The sequence below is a fragment of the Sorex fumeus genome, unplaced genomic scaffold (assembly GCF_029834395.1).
Source record: "Sorex fumeus unplaced genomic scaffold, SorFum_2.1 ptg000037l, whole genome shotgun sequence".
Lineage (NCBI taxonomy): Eukaryota > Metazoa > Chordata > Mammalia > Eulipotyphla > Soricidae > Sorex > Sorex fumeus.
The window spans coordinates 58,413,947-58,432,844 of record NW_026606094.1 but is presented as its reverse complement, the minus strand read 5'-3'; the positions used below and the strand labels follow the sequence as shown (position 1 = coordinate 58,432,844).

Here is an 18,898-nt window from a genome sequence, read left to right as displayed (position 1 = left end):
TCAGCGGAGAGGCAGATTTTAAAAGATCCACAGGGATCATGGATTGTAGTTTGAGCCAGAAAGAAAAGGACACCCTTTGAGGACATAAAAGGAAAGCACAATTGTTTTTAATGAAAATTTAGCAGGCAGAAAGAGTCACAAATGCTTTAGTGCAGAAGTCTGCTCTGTGGTTACTGTCCCAGAGAATCACATCTGACACCTCATAACCCTATAGCAGCTGGCGCAGTCGGCTCGTGCAGAACCAGAATGATGTTAATGGAAAATGTACCAATATCTTTACATGATGCTTCCTTGTTGTTAAAACCGTCAGGTTCTTTCTTTCCCTCTCAGAATACTATTATTACTTTTCTTTTCTCCCCATCTTCCTCTCTTCCCTTCTATGCTGCTGCTGTAACGACCAGGGATCAAGACATACTTGATTGTGATGCTGGGTGCTGGAGTGTGCGCATTATTAGTGACTCATATATTCACCTTTTGTTCTAGTGCTCACTGGGGTGCTCACACATGCTCTTTGCAGGTTGCTTTCTAAGCTGTAGGGCTCACACATCTTTGTGGTTCTTGTCCAAGCCACTCTATTGTAGTAGTACCACTCTATTCAGCTCAACAGTAGAGTTTGGGGCCAGGGTCCTGCGCTTGTGACTGGTGCAAGGAATCAAACTCATGAGCACACACTTGTACGTAGGATGCTTTTTGTCTCTAAGCCATTCCCAGGCTCCCCTAAATTTCATTTATTTATTTGGCTTTGTTTCCTATTCCTTACTAACTTGTTTAAGTAGTTTTAACATTTCCAGCTTTAGCTCAACAAAACACCAAATTTGGGTTTACTACATTTTATTATTTAGGTGTGTCTATGCTAAAAAACCTTGATGTGCTTAATCTGATTTAATTTTTACTTCACCCTGAAGTAAAATTTGAATGACATCAATTCAGAAAACTTGGTTGTTAATCCAAGCTCTGCTTGAGTTAATTTTTTTAAAAAATTAATAGAATTAAAGACTTTTAGAGGCTTGTCATCTTTATTATCCTTCTCGACCACTACCCTGCCCTTGCTCTTAAATTTTATAAGGAAGTAATCTTACACTCATCTCTTTTCGCTTGCATACTATTAAACATTTAGCATTTTGGATTTATGAGTTTTGGATTGAAGCTACTGAAATTACCATAAATTAAGTTTCTAAGATATAAAATTGGTTTCCTATATGTATGAAAGTTCTGAAGCTTTCTATGATATATGGACACATTCCTTTAGAAACTATGAAGCAGAATTGCTTACACTTTCACTTTCAATAGGCTAATACTATTTAATTCACCTTCCCCCAGGCTACTTACAGAGTACACCTCAGTGGCGCCAGCACTGTCTTGCTTATCTTAATTTGGGATTCTGAGTCTAAGCAATTTACATTTACCCAATAATATATCAAAATGTCTCTTCTACCTTACTGCACCAGCTTGAATTACATGAGTCACATGTGTGAAGCTACTTATTATTGAAACAGAAGGGGGGAAATAGTCATTTAAATAATTGGCTTCAGCTAACTTTTAAAGTGAAATGAGAAATCATAACTTTAAGACCACCTTTGAAGAATATTGGTATAGTCAATAAAGTACCAACATTGCCATTTTAATAGATGGGGAAAAGAACAAAAAGAATTTAAAAGCAGTTATGTTCTGTACCCACATAGACTAACCTACAGAAGTTAGTTGTCACTGATTTTCAAATTCTGGTTCAGAGTTACTAAGACCAACATCTTCACAGTTATTATGCACTGTAGCACTGTCCTCCCATTGTTCATCGATTTACTCGAGCAGGCACCAGTAATGTCTCCATTGTGAGACTTGTTGTTACTGTTTTTGGCATATCGAATATGCCATGGGAAGCTTGTCAGGCTCTGCCATGTGAGCGGAATACTCTCGGTAGCTTGCCGGGCTCTCCAAGAGGGGCAGAGGAATCGAACCTGGGTTAGCTGCATGCAAGGCAAACGCCCTACCCTCTGTGCTATTGTGTATCAGTCTATACCACATTGATGTACTGAATATGAAAGTCACTCCTTAAGTTTCGGTTTTTGTTTTAGTTTGGGGCCATACCCAGTGGTGCTCAGGAACCACTCCTGGAAACTGAACTTGAGTACATTGCATGCAATGCAAGTGATTTAACCCTTGTACAATCTCATTGGCCCCTCATCCCTGATTTTTAAAAGGCACATAGAACAAAAGCAGGGGACGAAGAGAGTGGAGGCCTAAAATAAACCCTTCTTCAGGACAAGCAGCAGTGAAAGACCTAGTTAGTTATTTTCATTAGGTGAATTGCTCTGTTTATTTTTTCTTTCGGAGAGTGATCTCACTTTGAGAGGATTTTCAGGTTAAGAGACTCCAAGAAAGAGACCATTGAGGACCAAGCCCTACCCCAAAGTCACCGGATCCTTCTTCACTCCCTGGTTCTTTGTCTTCAAGAGTGAATTAGGACTCAGTGAAAAGGAAGAACAAATGTTTAGGAGCAGAACCTATAGAAATTGGCCAGAAGATAGCTCTCTTGAAAGGGGCAAACCTTGTCTCCCATGATTGTAAATCTTTAAAACTATAAAATGTAGGAGTATAAGTATACTGTTTAACAGTGGGAATCAATGAAACAGTAAGAGAAACAAAACTCAAGTATTCTATTGCTACTGGTAGTGGTGCTTTTCCACAGACCTGGGGAAGGGACAAGATGACTGAAGGTTGAACAATTTTCAGCCCCTTAAGGATTTGCATTTGGTTTGAAGGAAGGGAAAGGGAAGAGGAAAGAAGAGTCGGAGAGGGAAGGTGTGGAAAGGTAATTTGCCTGAAGGGAGGAGGTGGGGCCGTCTTGACTCAGCCTGGAAGTCAGGAATTCCAGTTTCCAGGACCTCACACTCTGCAGCTGTTCGCAGGCCTCCCTGAAGCTCTCCTGGGCAATCTCTTGGCAATGCACCTCCGAAATGCCAGTGGAGAGTTCAATGCTGAAGTGGATTAGAGGTTCACCCTCCAGGCTATTTTCTTGCCCTCTAAAGAACTTGTAATTGAAGGGGATGATAGTAATAAACACTTTAGCATTTTTATAAGGTTTTACAACTTGAAAAGACAAAAGTTTTAACATTTGAAAAATACATGGGTTTCTCATTTTGCTTAATGAGCTGGATCTAATCTGCTTTTGCAGATGAGGCTCAGAGGACCTTAATCTGAAGACACAAACAAAGTAGCTTAATAGTGCAAAATTCCCCTTTTGTATCTTTAACCAGTACAGGGCAATGGTGCAAAATAGGCATACTAACCACTAGAAGTTTTTTTTGAAAACTTTTTTTTATTATTTGGATATAGGGTTCTCTCCCTTTCAAAAACAGATAAAGATTTTCCGTTGGAACAATTATAGTTATGTCATTCAAATGACCTCACTATAATTTAGGAGCTCACTTAATTTTTTGTGACAAGTATGATGTACCAGATTGCCCTATACCTAGAACGCTTCAGATAACTAGAAAAAATACTTCCTGCACACCTCTTTGAGGTGACCAATTCTTCATTTTGATAGAACTGGAGTGGAAGGGTAGAATGACAGATGAGTTTCATCTTAAATCTTGCTCTTAGGTATCCAATCAGAACAGATAATGGGATGGCTGGGGGTCATAAAGGGATGGCTTGGGAGGATGCAAGATTACAGCAGATAGACAGAAGCCCTCATCTGTCTAGCTCTCTCTCTTGATCTTCCTTCTCTCTCTCTTTGCAGGTGTCCATTTGGCCTACAGGATTATGTAGGGCCCAAACTCGTAGACTTATGGCCTAGTTCAGGCAATCTCCTGCTCTTCAGAAGCAGAACACAGGAAGGGCCCAGACACCCAGGAAAGCTCAGATTCAGGCAGGGCTTGCTTGCCCAGGTAGTGACAGGGTGCTGAGCCCACGAGTCTCACCTATAAGCTTTGTGACCAGTTGGGGGACTAGAAAAGTGGGAAGACAGGAACTACTGGGGTACAGCTGAGAGAAGCCCCAGTGACAGGTACAGAACACAGGAGTCTTGTTCCCATGTATGTGGCCATGGCTGTAGACTCAGGAAATCTGAAATGTCAGGGAACCATCAGGGTACAGGCCAAGAAAGACCCAGACATAAGATTTCAGAAGTCAGTCATACACTAAACCGGGCATCATGAGACAAAACTGGTGATATTGTACATAGGTAAAGGAGAAGTCAGGCCCTTAAGTACTACTGAAACTGTACTATAAACTCTAACTTTCAACTTTCAAAGTTTTGTGTGCAAATCTTTCAAACAATTCTCCAGAACCCATCAGTGCAGGAAAATCTATTTTTCAGCTAATAGTTTCATGAAGAATTTCAGGTTCCATTTCCTCCCACACCACATATCTTGGTTCAGGACATAGCACTGTCCTTCTGTTGTTCATCAATTTACTCGAGCCGGCCCAGTAACGTCTCCATTGTGAGACTTGTTGTTACTGTGTTTGGCATATTGAATAGGTCACGGGTAGCTTGCCAGGCTTTTGCCGCGTGAGTGACATACTCTTGGTAGCATCCTGGGCTCTCCAAGAGGGGCAGAGGAATTGAACCTGGGCTGACTGGGTTGGCCACGTGCAAGGCAAACGCCCTACCCACTGTGCTATCGCTCCAGCCCCGTTCAGGACATAATCCTCTTAAATATCATTTAGGGTGACTGTCTTGACTCACTTCTAAATATTGCAAAGTAAGCTTGCTTAAAAATTATTGAGGGGGCGGGCAAGGAGGAAGGGGCTCAGGTTCACTTGCCCTGCCACAGAGGTAGGATGGGATGGGGGGAGGGAGGGATGCTGGGACTGGTAGTGGTGGAGAATGGGCACTGGTGGAGGGATGGGTATTTGATGATTGTATAACTGAAACCCAAGCACAAAAATCTGTAGGTCTACAACTGAATTTCATGGTGTTTCACTAATAAAAATTTAAGAAAAAAAATTATTGAGGGGACCTGAGAGTTAGTACAGCAGGCAAGGCACTTGCTTTGCTCATAGCTGACCTGGATTCTATCCCCAGCACCAATTATTGTCCCCTGAGTTTAGCAGGAGTGATCCCTGAGCTTGAAGCCAGGAGTAAACCATGAGCACAGCTGGGTATGACCCTGCAAAAAACAAAACAGAAACAAACAAAAAAACCCCTAAAAAATAAAAAAAATTGAATTTTTACACTTAGTAAGTTGTCCAATTAGTTTTGTATTATGTCTCTTTAGCTGCCTAAGAAACATTTTAACTGAGTTATATAATGTAAGCTCAAAAGGTCCAGATGGAGCTTTTCTTGTTCATTTCATTGTCCTCATTATCTAGTAGAGTGTCACGTAGTGAAGAGATGATAAATATTTATTGAATAAATGAATAAATGATAAATATTTATTGAACAAATGCCTGAATGAACAAATAAATGATGAGTACAAGAAGTAGTCACAAGTCTGAGTTTCAGCATGCCTTAGCAGGGAAGGTTAAAACTTGGTTAAAACTCTGAAACTTGCATCATCACCAAAAGCAAAAGATTCTAATCATGTCATAAGATTATTACAATGATTTTTAATAAGATATATAAAACATCTTCTCAAGGATGATAATAAAATGTTATTGCAAAGATTACTTTTAAGTCAGTTATACATATATAATGTATATATTTTAAAATCTATTTCTTACAAGACTGTGTACCTGAATTATTTAATTAAAATAAAAATATACTGAATCTCTGCCCAAAGAAATTAGGAGCACCAAGCTCTGTCCTTGCCTTGCCCTTCTACCAAAAATCATCTTGATTCCCCCAAGTTCACCATAAACAAAGAAACACCAGAATCCCCCCAAAAATAATAAAAGCCCTAAATATAGGAATAATTAAACTGCCCCTTCCCAGAAAAGCTTCATCTAGATATGTAGACAGAATAGGCCTCAGGGCACTACGCCTCAGGACACTCATCAAGGAAGGAATTTGTTTCTGGTTACCTCTGCTCTGCAACCCTTTCTTTCTTAAAATAAATGTGCTTCCCTGTTCTCTGTCTCTCAAAATATTTCCCCGCCCCAACCTCCCCAATAACAGTGCAGGCCAGTTGTTTTTCAGGAACTTGAGCATGGTATCTTCCAAGACCTGTCTGCTCCTTTTCCACAATAGAGCTCTTTCTTGACCCACCCACACCATATCTCTTGATTGACTAGCCCTCAAGTTGAAGTGGAACCTCACTTTTAGAGTTACAAATTCACACACACACACACACACACACACACACACACACACACACACACACGCAAGCACAGATAACAATTTTGCTTTGTTGCTACTTGAAAATATCAGGTCAATAAATGATTTACTAAGCTGGTTTAAAATCTAAAATAATCCTGAGAAATAGCTATTAGCCTTTCATTTATTTATTTATTTATTTAGAAAGATGGAAAGAAAAAGAAAAGCCATACTTCTGGATCTATTCTAGCAAGGCTTTGAATGAAAGAAACATTTGGTCAGTACAGAAAGGCCTGGAAATTCAAATGTGCAGGACAAATCCTAAGTCTTACCAGGAGACACAAAAGCTGTGCAAAACAACTGATGACAGATGATCCTTATTAAGTCTCCAAAGTAAGTATGGAAATGTCATGAACTTGTTGTGATTTTAATATTGGGGCTTAAAGTATCAGCTGTGAGCACACAAATCATTTTTCCTTTAATATAATATTCATAAGTAACACTAAAAATATATGAAAATTTTTGTTACTAGATAAAGATTAGAATGCCCTTTATCAACATCAATTTATACATATTCAAAATATTATCATGGGAAATTTTGAGAAATGAATAAAATGTTAGTAGGAAAAATTTCTCATTTAATAACATTATTTAAGAAAGTTCCCAGGAGCAGGAATGTGGCTCAGTAGTAGAACATAGGACTCATATATAAGGTTTTGCATATGATCCCTGGCTCTGCAAAAAAAAAAAAAAAATGCAGACAGTAAGTAAGTCTTTAAACTTCCAAGCTTGATAACTCACTCATTGATCTGGGGATTTTTTAAAAATACACCTGTATCTATCTGTCCTATATAGTGATTGTGTGTTTGTTTATCTTAAAAGATTATACGCTTACAGAGGTTAAAAAGAGTATTGCTTTTCTAACTCATCTCTTCCTTCTTTCTAACACTGAGACCAATATACATAGGATGTTTTCTATTCACCCAATCGAAAAATTTACATAAACTCTTTTATTTTTTGGTGACTTTATTCATATATATACCAGTGATTTCATAATTCACCCATCTTAAATAAACAATTCTTGTTATTTGGTTTTGGAAAATTAAAAAATAATGTTTTTGTTTGGGGGCCACACCAGGCTGTACTCTAGGACAATATGTAATGCAGAGGATTGAACCTGGGTTGGCCATGTGCAAGGCACATGCCCTACCTGTGTACTATCATTCTGGCCCTGGGCTTTTTTGTGTGTGCCTGTGTGTTTTAAAGACATTCATACGTTTTGGGGGCTGGAGCTATAGTACAGCAAGTAGGGTGCTTGCCTTGCACCCGGCTGACCCAGGTTCAATCCCCAGCATCCCATATGGCCCCCCGAGCACTGCCGGCAGTAATTCCCGAGTGCAGAGCCACGAGTAACCCCTGTGCATGTCCGGGTGTGACCCAAAAAATAAAAAAATACAAACAAAAAAATAAAGACATTCATACCTTTTATGCTTTAACCATCTAATTCCCTCATCAAACGATCCTGGAAAAACACTAAACTACTTGAAAATATTTGTCTCTCGCTATTGCTCTCTATAGATGTTTCTACTCTAGACATTGATACAAATGGAATCATGCATTAAAATAGAAAATCAGATTTAAACCTGTAAACACAAACGTACACTTGTCATTTTCGTCATTTTCATTTGGTATGTATTTAACAAATTTCCCTCTCCCTTTTCAAGATTTAGTTTTATTCTCAGAAAAGTTTAAGTATTTTATTTATCAACTTTTTTCCTCTAATTTCAAATCTGAATAAAGGAAAAAATCCTGTTATTAAAACAGATAAAGGTAAAGGCCCTCCCGTTGATCGTCGATTTGCTCGAGCGGGCCCAGTAACGTCTCCATTGGAGACTTTGTTGTTACTGTGTTTGGCATATCGAATACTCTCGGTAGCTTGCCAGGCTCTCCGAGAGGGGCGGAGGAATCAAACTCGCGTCGGCCATGTTGGCCGCTTGTAAGGCAAACGCCCTACCCGCTGTGCTATCGCTCCAGCCAGAAAGTTATGGTCATATAAAAGTGCAAATGGAACATCAGGAGATAATGCATCACGCTGGAGAAAATACTTTGAATGTGAAATGATGGGATTAATCCTAACACTGCATGAAAGCCAGGTATAGCACCTGAACACTTCTTGGTGTGGCCTCAAAACCAAACTCAAAACAAAACTAGAAAAACAAGTGCAAATTGATACTTAGGGTCTTCAGATTTATCATTCCCTTCAATTCCTTTACAGTTGCGTTAATGTTTGTTAGCTCATTGTGGTGTAGTAGGAGAATATGCAATGAAGGCAAATAGCGCAGGCCTGAAAAATAAACACATACACAACTTTTATACAATATTTTAAACACCTTTCAATTATTTAAACATATTAGTTAGACAAAATCAAAGAATACAACAGAGTTGATAGAAGCATGGATTATCAATAGTCCTGTAAATTATTATGCATAAACAAGCATAAGAATTCAAATAATTTATCATTATGTGGGAATATAGTTAATCTCTTCCCATTGCTATCTTTTTATTTCTCCTAATTATTTTTGTTTGTTTGTTTGTTTTATGATGTGGGGAAACACATCAGCTATGCTCAGGTTTACTCCTGACTCTGTACTTAGAAATTACTCCTAGAGGAGTTCAGGGGACCATATGAAGTGTAGGGTATCAAACTTGATGTTGACCACATGCAATGTGAGTGTTCTGCCCACTATACTATCTCTCCAACCCTATTTTTTTTTTCTCCTGCAGCAACGAATTTGTGAGTGTGATATTGGCACACATAAGACAATGAAAAAGAACAAAATTACTGGTGTAGATGTGGATCAGAGAGAGGAGGGGAGTTCTCATCTTGACCTCTTTGGAAAATTATATGGGTATTTATCCAAGAACTAAGAATTGAGCTTCTATTATGACCCACAAGTTCTACATCTTGGCATTTACCCCCAAGGGGTTCAAAAACATCATTTTGAATAGACATTTGTGTGCCTATGTCTATTGCAAAGCAGTAGCAAAAACCTGGAAGCCACCTTATATATCCAAGGACAGATGACTGAATAAATTGGTTTATATAGACACTGTTATTGTTTAGACTATAAGAAAAGAAGAAATTACTCAATTTGCTGCTAGATGATAGTATCTGCTACAGGGTATCCTGTTGAGTAAAGCAGTCAGAAGGAGATAGACAGGCACATAATAACCTCTCTCAATTGTGGTATATAAAAAAAAGCTCGTAAGGAAGGAACAAATGGCCAAAGGCACAGACCTGGAGAGTTGGTTCACAGAACTAAGTTTATGTGGCGAGAGCATGGGAGGTGAATAGGAGGGTTCTTGGGACGTTGTGGAGGGTAGTGGGCACTCTGGTGGTGGGTGAGGGGTTGGAAAAATGTATACATGTAAGACTGCTTATTAGCAATAATCATGTAGTAGAAACAGGACAATATCTTTTTCTTTTCTTATAGTTGAATAGTATTCCATTATGTACATATACCACAACTTCACTGTACAGTTGGGTTGTTTCAATATGTATTTTGGCAAGTGTAAATAGTACTGCTGAGAGTACAGAAGTGCATGCATCTTTTGAAATTACTGTTTTGTGTTTGGAGATAAATTTTCCAATATTAAGTTGAATAGTGGAAAAGATGACCACCTATGCTTTTACTTGATCTTGGAAGGCTTTCAGTTTTTACCATAAGTATAATGCTAGTTGAGGATTTGTTAAATGTGGCCTTTACTACTTTGGTATAGGTTCCTTCTATCTCTTCTTGAATTTTTCTGTTCTTTTTAAAAATCATGAATGTGTGTTGAGGAGAGTTAGGATTTCTCTGTATTTGTTGACATGGTCATTTACTTTACTTTTCCTTTTGTTGATATGGTCAAAGTATTGATTTGCAGAGGCTGGCTTGTGACACCCTTGCCCAGTGAGCAGTAGCAGTTAGTCTTTCTATCTAGACTAAATTCCCAGGGACCAGTAAACTAGGTGGGATTTGGATATGAAGTTCAGCTTCTCTCTCAAGTACCAGTAAGTAAGGCAGGCGGGTTTTGAGTCTCAAATGCAAATAATCAGGACAGAGTTTGGTTGTACTTCCATAAACCAGGATATAAAGGATATATCTCATATAACCTATATATTTTGCACGAAGGAGACGGTGGTCCGATCCCATTTGGAATTTTGGGACAACAGCCACATTGGTCAGGCAAACTGTCGATTGAATATAATGTGGTCAATTTCATTGTGGAACTGTCCACCAGGAGACTCCCATGTCCAACGTTTAGATTCAGCTTTCTGGAACTGTGAGTTACCAAGGATGGTCTTGGTTGACATGATGAACTCAGACAGTCTCTCATCCTGTTCATTACATTCTAGGCCATGGGTCCCGATGTGGAGTTCTTCAGCTGATCTTTTCGGTCCTATCTTGGCATTAAAATCACCCACAATGATCTTGTAGAAGGTGTGGTCTTCTTTATAGAACTTCTCCAGCTCCATGTAGAACTTCTCAATTTCTCCTTCACCATAATTGGATGTTGGTGCATAGACAATGAAGAAAGAAACTGCAGGCAGTGAGCCACATCTATTCAAGTGTAATAATCCAATTTGAGTTGTTAGGCATTCGAATGAATCAATGATTATGGTCAAGTTCCTGTTGACAAGGACACTGACACCACCGACAGCTCTTTTTGTCGCATGTGCGGAGGAACAGTTTTCTCCAGTGTTGAAAACGGCATGATGTGATTGATGCCTTTTTATCTCGGTCAGATCAATGATGTCGTACTTGATCTTTCACGCACATACCATCAGGTCTTTGATGGATGCATCTGATGCCAGCGTACATGCATTGAAAGTACAGACAGTCATTTTTGTCCTTCTTTATTTTGACAGCCTAGTTCAGCCTTGAGATTTTATCAGCCTCTCCTTTTGCAGGTGTTCCCATGTATCTAACCATATTTGAACCCCATCAAATATGGTGCAGCAATCCTGGAAGATGGGTATTAAGTGTCTTATGATGTGTCATGTGGCCACTTTGTGGCCGCATGGTCCAGAAACTGTCCTGGAGTGTGGCAGCGGCTGGGTAGTGGAGGTAGTGGAGGTAGGAGAGGTCTGCCGGTGAGGTATTTATCTGGTACCAGTAGGGTGGGTCTTCTGTGTGTAATCCCTGGGTTGCCGGAGGTTGGTGGAAACGAAATTCTACTTCATGGTGTGGGGAGAAAGGGCTGCAAAGTTTAAGAAGAGAACTCCCAGAACGACCACCAACTGGAAGCTCTTTGGCACTATTGCAGCAACATGGGAAGATGCCGTTGCTGACAACATTGACGAGGAATACGATTGACTGGTTCAGCACCTCCATGATTGTGCCAGGAATGCCGGGAGAGAGATAGCCACAAAAGGACACGTGGCTTGGCGCAAGCCTCAAGCAACTGCAAGTGAACATCCAAGTTTGCAAAGTAGTACAGAGAATCGATAAAGGAAGACTTCAAAGAGAGAAGAGCAGCAGTGCTGGCAGATGCGGCAAAATCTGGGAAACGCATTTGCAACACCCGCTTGTCCTTTGCCAAACACAAGATCAATATGACTGCCCTCCGACATCCTGATGGATCTATCACATCTTCCAGAAGGGCAATGGAGAAGATTATCCATGACTTCTACTCGGATATCTTCTATAGCCATGTCCACCTGCCAACGTACCAAATTCCGCTGGATGGATATGTTGTTCTCAACATTCTCCCTTCCGAAATCCTACACACCATTTCATCAGTAAATAAGTGAACAGCACCTGTCCCAGACAAGGTCAGACCCAAACACCTGAAGAACTTGCCATCAGTACTTATCAATACACTGGCTCGGCTCTTCACACACTACCTGTCTGTATGCAAGGTTTTGTCCCAATGGAAAACCAGCAGGACTATACTACTGTACAGAAGAGAGACATCCAAAACATTGGAAACTATCACCTGATCTGCCTGTTGTCTATCGTCTACAAACTGTTCACTTAAGTCGTCCTGAATGGGATTGGCAGAACACTAGACGAAGTACAACCATGCTAGCAAGCTGGGTTCTGCAAAGGATTCAGCATGATCGACCATATCCACATGATAACCAAGCACATTGAGGTTTCTCGGGAGTTCAAGATGCCACTCTGTCTAACATTCATTGATTTAAAGAATGTCTTTGATTCTGTTGACACGAAAGCAGTCATCGAAGCCCTAGTCAAACAGAGCATTCAAACTCAATACATCAGAATCTTCCATGAGCCATATTATGGATTCACTACCAGGATCTCACCATTCTCCAAGGAAGTTATCATCCATGTCAAGAGTGGGGTTCAGCAGAGTGATACAATTTCACTGAAACTTTTCAGTGCCACCCTCGAGAATGTCATGCAATGACTGAAATGGGAAGGAATGGGAGTGAAGATAGATGGTCAGCAACTACACCACCTTCTCTGTGCTGATGACATCATTCTAATAACACTAAACATTAGCCAAGTGGTATAAATGCTGACCGACTTTGACCGTTAAGTGTGGAAAGGTCAGACTATAGCTGAATCTCATAAAGACATTGTTTATGAGAAACAGTCTCACTCCTGATGTTCTATTCACTCTCAGTGGAATGAACATCTTCAAATGCAACAGTTATGTGTACCTAGGTCAAGAAATCAACATGACGAACAACCTGACACCTGAGCTGAGCGGGAGGAAGAGAGCAGCTTGGAACACATTCAAGAGCATGGAAGAAATAGCTAAGAGGATGAAGAACCTCCGGCTCTGGGCACATCTCTTTGATTCCACTGTTCTTCCTGCATTAACATATGCCTGAGAGACCTGGGCCCTATGAAAACAAGATGAGAACACTATTTGGGTCTCCCAAAGAGGAATCAAAAGAGCTATGCTTGCAGTATCACACTTCACTTAAATGAGAGAAAGAATCTGGAGTTCTGACCTCCATTGATGGTCAAGATTCAGGGACGCTGTCTCATTTGCCAACGTGTCAAAAATCAGATGGGCTGGACACATAAGAAGATTTGGAAATGACCACTGGACTAGAGCCATTACCAACTGGATTCCACGGGATGTCAAATGATTGAGTGGCTGTCCACCTATGAGATGGTCAGACTTCTTCGTCAAGACCCTGAACGATTGCTTTGAGGCTCTTCATTTTTTTAGAATGAGCAAACACCATTGGGCTACACTAGCACGTGACAGCGCCAAATGGAGGTGCTACTGGCACCCACTCAAGCAAATCGTTGAGTAACAGGATGTCAAGTGATCAAGTGATCCTATATATATTAGGACTTGGGTACAAAGACTGACTGTCCTTCAAGGTATTGGTGAGATGGGTAAAGTTCCATCTTAAGTTTGGGTACTCAGGCACAGCCCAGGATATGGTAGGGTTTGGATACCAACTTTGACTGTTAACCATGTACTCACTAAAGCATTAGTGCTATACAGCTGGTTGTGCTGTGTCCTTGTGAATCCCATGAACTGGGCAAGGTGAGATAGCAGTGTTTTCTTTGTTTGGTGGCCATACCTGGAAGGATTTAGGGCTTATTCTTAATTCTGTACTCAGGATTCACTCCTGGAAATGCTTGGGGGACCATATATGGTATTGGGACAGTCTAACTGAGGTTGACTACATAAAAGGCACTTGTTTAAAAAGAGGATGGTTGGGGGGTCTAGAGGGGTTAAGGTACTGTGCATGCTGCTGCTGCTGCTGCTGCTGCTGCTAGCTAGTTCCCAGGCACCACACTTGTTTCCCTGAGTAGCTCTAGAAATGATCCTTGAGCCTTGCACATTGCAGGATATAGTCCAAACAAAACAAATATAAAGCATCCTATGTCCAGTGCATTTTGGGGTGATGAAATAAAAAATTGTAAGTCCTGTTCATTCCATAATTCAGTCCCCAAACAATCACCATCATGATCATCCTGTTGTTCGTCGATTGCCTCGAACAGGCACCAGTAATGTCTCCTTCATCCTAGCACTGAGATTTTAAAAAGTGCCATATTCATGGATCTTTCAGGGTTAGGAGAATGAGACCCATCATTGTTACTGGTATTTGGCATATTGGGTACGCCACGGGGAGTTTGCCAGACTCTGCTGTGTGGGCAGGTTACATTTGGTAGCCTGCCAGGTTGTCCAAAGTAAGAATGAGATAATAAGATAAACAAAGTCCCCAAACAAATAAATGAAAAGCATTGGTCAGTTAAACAAGCCTTCAGTGTGAGGAATGAGTAAACAGAGACTGTGTTTCCACTTCCTCATGTCATCTTCTATTTCTTTTAATAATTTTATTTTTTCTTTCTGTTTTTGGACCACACCCAGCAGTGCTCAGGGCTTACTCTGTGAATAGGAGTCACTCCTGGTGGGCTCTAGAGACCATATAGGATGCTGGGGACAAAACCTAGCTGCATAAAAGGCTAGTGCCCTATCTGTTGTACTATTGCTTGAGCCCCTATTTTAATAGTGTTTTATAGTTTTCTTTGTATAATCCTTTTTATCTTCTTTGGTTAGTTGATCTTTAGGCACAGGTACTTAGTTTGGTGGTGCTGGTGTCTTTTTTTTGTGAAGGGGCTCTCCGAAGAGGTGCTCAGCAGACCTTGGGGCTCCATGAATAAGTCTCAGCCAACAAAGACAGTGGTTTACACCCAGGGTCTGAGAATGTGGTACTGCTCTAGCTGTTTGGTGCTGCCTATTATCCCAGCCACCATCATGGTGTTGGGGGCCTCTGGGGCAGCACCCAAGGATGTTTGGAGACCCATGTGGTGCTGGGTATTGACTGGGTCAGGCATATGCTAGGCATAGACCCTTAATACTGTACTTGTCCTGAGGGCTAGGTACTTGATTTGGAGGAAGGAAACACTTATCTTCCTTGCCCCACCTCACCACCCCTACTTACCCCACCATTCTCTGCCTGCTACCAAAAGTCTGGTGGTTGCAGCTTAGACCTCATGTTTTCTGTGTATTGAATCTATGGGTATACCATTCACCCACATCACCAGTGTAACTGAAACCCCAATTCCTGCTCCCCCATTACTTCCCACTCTCATGTTCTTCCTTACCCCATTGATTTCCTTCCTTCCAGGACATCCTTGTCTTTTGAATAATCTTAGAGGAAAGTCTTTCAGTTTTTCACCATTGAAAATGATATTAATCATGGACTTATGATATATGGCCTTCACTGTACTGAGGACAGTTCTTTCTATCCCCATTTCATTGAAAGATTGTTTTATTTTTAAAAATCATAACTGAATATTGGATTTGGTCAACTGTTATATCTGTATCTATTGATATGGGGCTTGTTCCTCTAGTTGCTTACTACTTTGAAGCTCTTTATGCAAAAACAAATCATTTGCTAATTGTTGCCGCATAATCCTTCTGTGGGCCCACTTGCAAAATCTTTTGGTCATTTTTATATTTGCAATTGTGAGTGCGCACGCGTGCGTGTGTGTGTGTGTGTGTGTGTGTAAGTGTGTGTAAATAGTTTTATTTAAAGAAACTCACTTAGAGAAATGGTAGGAGAGAGAGAGAGAGAAAGAGAGAGAGAGGAAATAGAAGAAAGAGATGTGTTCAAGAAGAAATAAAAGCTTCTCCAGAATGAAAAAATCAGAATGACACTTGAAAAGAAGGGTATATACAATTTATCCAAATTATCCTGGCCTGGAGTTCTCTGAACACATAATGAGCACTTAAAAGTTAATCTAGGAGGATCCTCCCAACATCCTTTATTTGGTGCTCCCTTCTCTAACTGAGCTCCCTTTCCCCCTAGCATGTGTGGTTGGCCTCCAAACCATGGAGCAAACCTCCTGGTATTAATCCCGGCCACTCTTGAGTGTTAGTCTCCTATTTTGTTACTTTATGTTCCCCAGATGAATGCAATCTTTCTATGTCTAGCGCTATCTTTCTGATTCATTTCACAGGATGGAGAAGCATGCTAAAAGTAGACTATAGACCAAACATGATTGCCACCCAATGCCTCTTTTGCAAACCATAATGCCCAAGAGGAGAGAGAGAACAAAAGGGAATTCCCTGCCACAGAATCAGGGTGGGATGGGGGAATGGGGGTGGGAGGGATACTGGGATCCGTGATGGTGGGAAATGGGCACTGGTGGAGGGATGGGTCTTTGATCATTGTATAATTGAAACCCAAGCACAAAAATTTGTAAGTCTACAACTGTACCTCATGGTGTCTCACTAATAAAAATTAAAAAAAAAAAGAAATTTATGTATCTTTGTTCTGATGCTGAAAAAAAAGTTAATCTAGGGGTTGTCACAGGAAGACAGCAAGAAAGCCTTGAACTCATATCAAGACATTTAGATTCTTTGTGGTTTCTCTTTGTCTGAGGAGATCTACTCTTCTCTGTTTGGCCCTGGGTCAGATCTCATGTTTTCAACAGAGATGTCAAAAGATATTTGCATGCAATTATCAGTTCCATATTTTAAAAGTTAATACTTTACAACAAATTCAATCAATACAGAATATTTAAGACTTACCTTCTATATCAAATAATGCATTGTTGTTTAAATATAATTCTGTCAGACAATAGTTTTTAGTTAAAAATCTTATTTGATGGAGCTAAAAATAAGAGTAAGAAAAGTATATTTTTAACAATAATTTTCCAGGATAATACAAATTCTTCTGCTATTATTATTAATTGCTAGGTCTTTAAGGACAGTGTGATAAATAGGATAAAACTTTTTTTCATGTCTTTACCAAATTCCTTGCATAGTTTTAAAAACCTAGTCCTTGTGCTCTAATAATCTCTCTCAAGATTATTTTCACAGTTTTATTAGATTTGACACTCTCTCCATTAATCCATCATCACATATTAGCGACTTTCATGTAACAAGGGTTCTCTCCTAAGATAATGCTGGGACCACTGCTCTATATGTGTATGAATCATTGATTCCTTTAGCCTGTACGACATCCTGGTACGTTTTCGATTATTCTTAAGAATAAGCCATAGGCCAGAGCAGGCTGTCACAGGAGAATTCTGCTGTTCCAGATACTTGTTGAGGCTATTCTTTGATCTCTTGCATCGTGCCACTCTCTTTTTGCTCTTTGACCCACATTTGATTCTTTAAACTTCCACTCACACTCTGAGTGCTAGAGTTTCAGATTGGTTTAATTCTGAACTCTCTTTTATCCCGCATTTACTATGTACCATTGCCTTCCTCAAGTTCATTTTCTTTCTGGCAAACTGATTACCTCAGTTTATCTGAGAACTATGCTTCTATTTGAGTGGACACAGGGCAGTTCTCTCAAGTCAGGCCCCTACTGCTAAGAGACCCCTGGCCACCATCTGAAGAAGAGGACTAAGTACACCATTATGCTCTGGCTTCATAACCCATCTTTTTTTTTCTTTTGCTTTTTGGGTTATACCCAGCCATGCTCAGGGGTTACTCCTGATTCTGCACTCAGGAATTACTCCTGGTTGTGTTTGGGGAACCATATGGGATGCTGGGAATCGAACACAGGTTGGCCATGTGCAAGGCAAATGATCTACCCACTGTGCTATCACTCTAGCCACTATAATAACCCATCTTTTTAAATCAGTATTTTCCTGGTAATCTCTGGATCATGAACCTCCAGTGTATGCACCTTTCTAATATTTTATTTGACTTATACAGTTAATCATTTAATCACTGAAGTTTTACATATTCCTTAGTGAAGCAAGCAATATTTCTTCATGCCTGAGCCCTTTCCCATCTTCCCACTTTCTTAATAATATATTAAGATGGTCTCTTTTAAGATTAGATTAAAATTTAGCGTCTATGAATCAGAAATAACCAAAAGCATTCTTGAAATTCCTCCAATGGATCATTAAATTGTGTATACATAACACGGGATTTCTAACTCTAAATTAAAACTCATTTTAAATTGTCTGAAATATTTCTGTATACTAGAGATCCCAGTGATTATTATTTTAAACGCTGAGTTTACAACCTTGAAAAAATTTAACATATTTGTTTGAATTATGAAGATGAGGTATGGTAAATTAATAAAAGTATAGCAGGTGTATTCTAAAAGCAACAGGTAAATTAAAGATAAAAGTGATATTGCTACTGCTCAATAAAATATTTAACACGGAGAAGAGTCTCATGAAATAACTATTGACCTACTGCTTATTATTTTTATATGTAAAGAAATATATATTCATTGTAATTAGCTTTTGTGTGTTTGTAAAAGCATAGAATAACCATCATTATTAGTTAAATGGAAGTGATTTGGCCTTTTATAGATTGACTTATCTACTGCACTCATGTTCTATGAAGTCTCAGAAAAGCTATTTCAGAACTGTATTCAGGGCCAGAGAGTAGTACAGCGAATAGGGAGTTTGCCTTGCACACGACTGACCCAGGTTCAATCCCAGATACCACATACGGTCCCTTGAACCTTCCCAGGAGTGATTTCAGCATGTAGAGTCAGGGAATAAGTCCTGAGCATAGCTGAGTATAGCCAAAATAGAACAAAACAAAAATGCAACAAAAAAAGAAAGAAAGGAAAATTGTATTCAAAGTTTGAAAACTGGAGCAATAGCACAGTGGTAGGGCGTTTGCCTTGCATGCAGCCAACATGGCTGACCCGAGTTCGATTCCTCTGCCCCTCTCGGAGAGCCCAGCAAGCTACCGAGAGTATCTCGCCTGCACAGCAGAGCCTGGCAAACTACCTGT

General features: G+C 40.0%; 1 protein-coding gene across 1 annotated transcript in view; it reads right to left on the bottom strand.

Annotated features, from left to right (window-relative positions):
• The window catches only part of LRRC72 (leucine rich repeat containing 72), a 70,941-nt gene that overhangs the window by 12,023 nt on the left and 40,020 nt on the right, over positions 1–18,898 (bottom strand). The window contains exons 4-5 of the mRNA XM_056118699.1: positions 16,718–16,799; positions 8,430–8,540 (exon numbers count right to left, since the gene is read on the bottom strand). Coding sequence (XP_055974674.1) covers positions 8,430–8,540; positions 16,718–16,799 — 193 coding nt within the window. The remainder of the gene's footprint in view (positions 1–8,429; positions 8,541–16,717; positions 16,800–18,898) is intronic.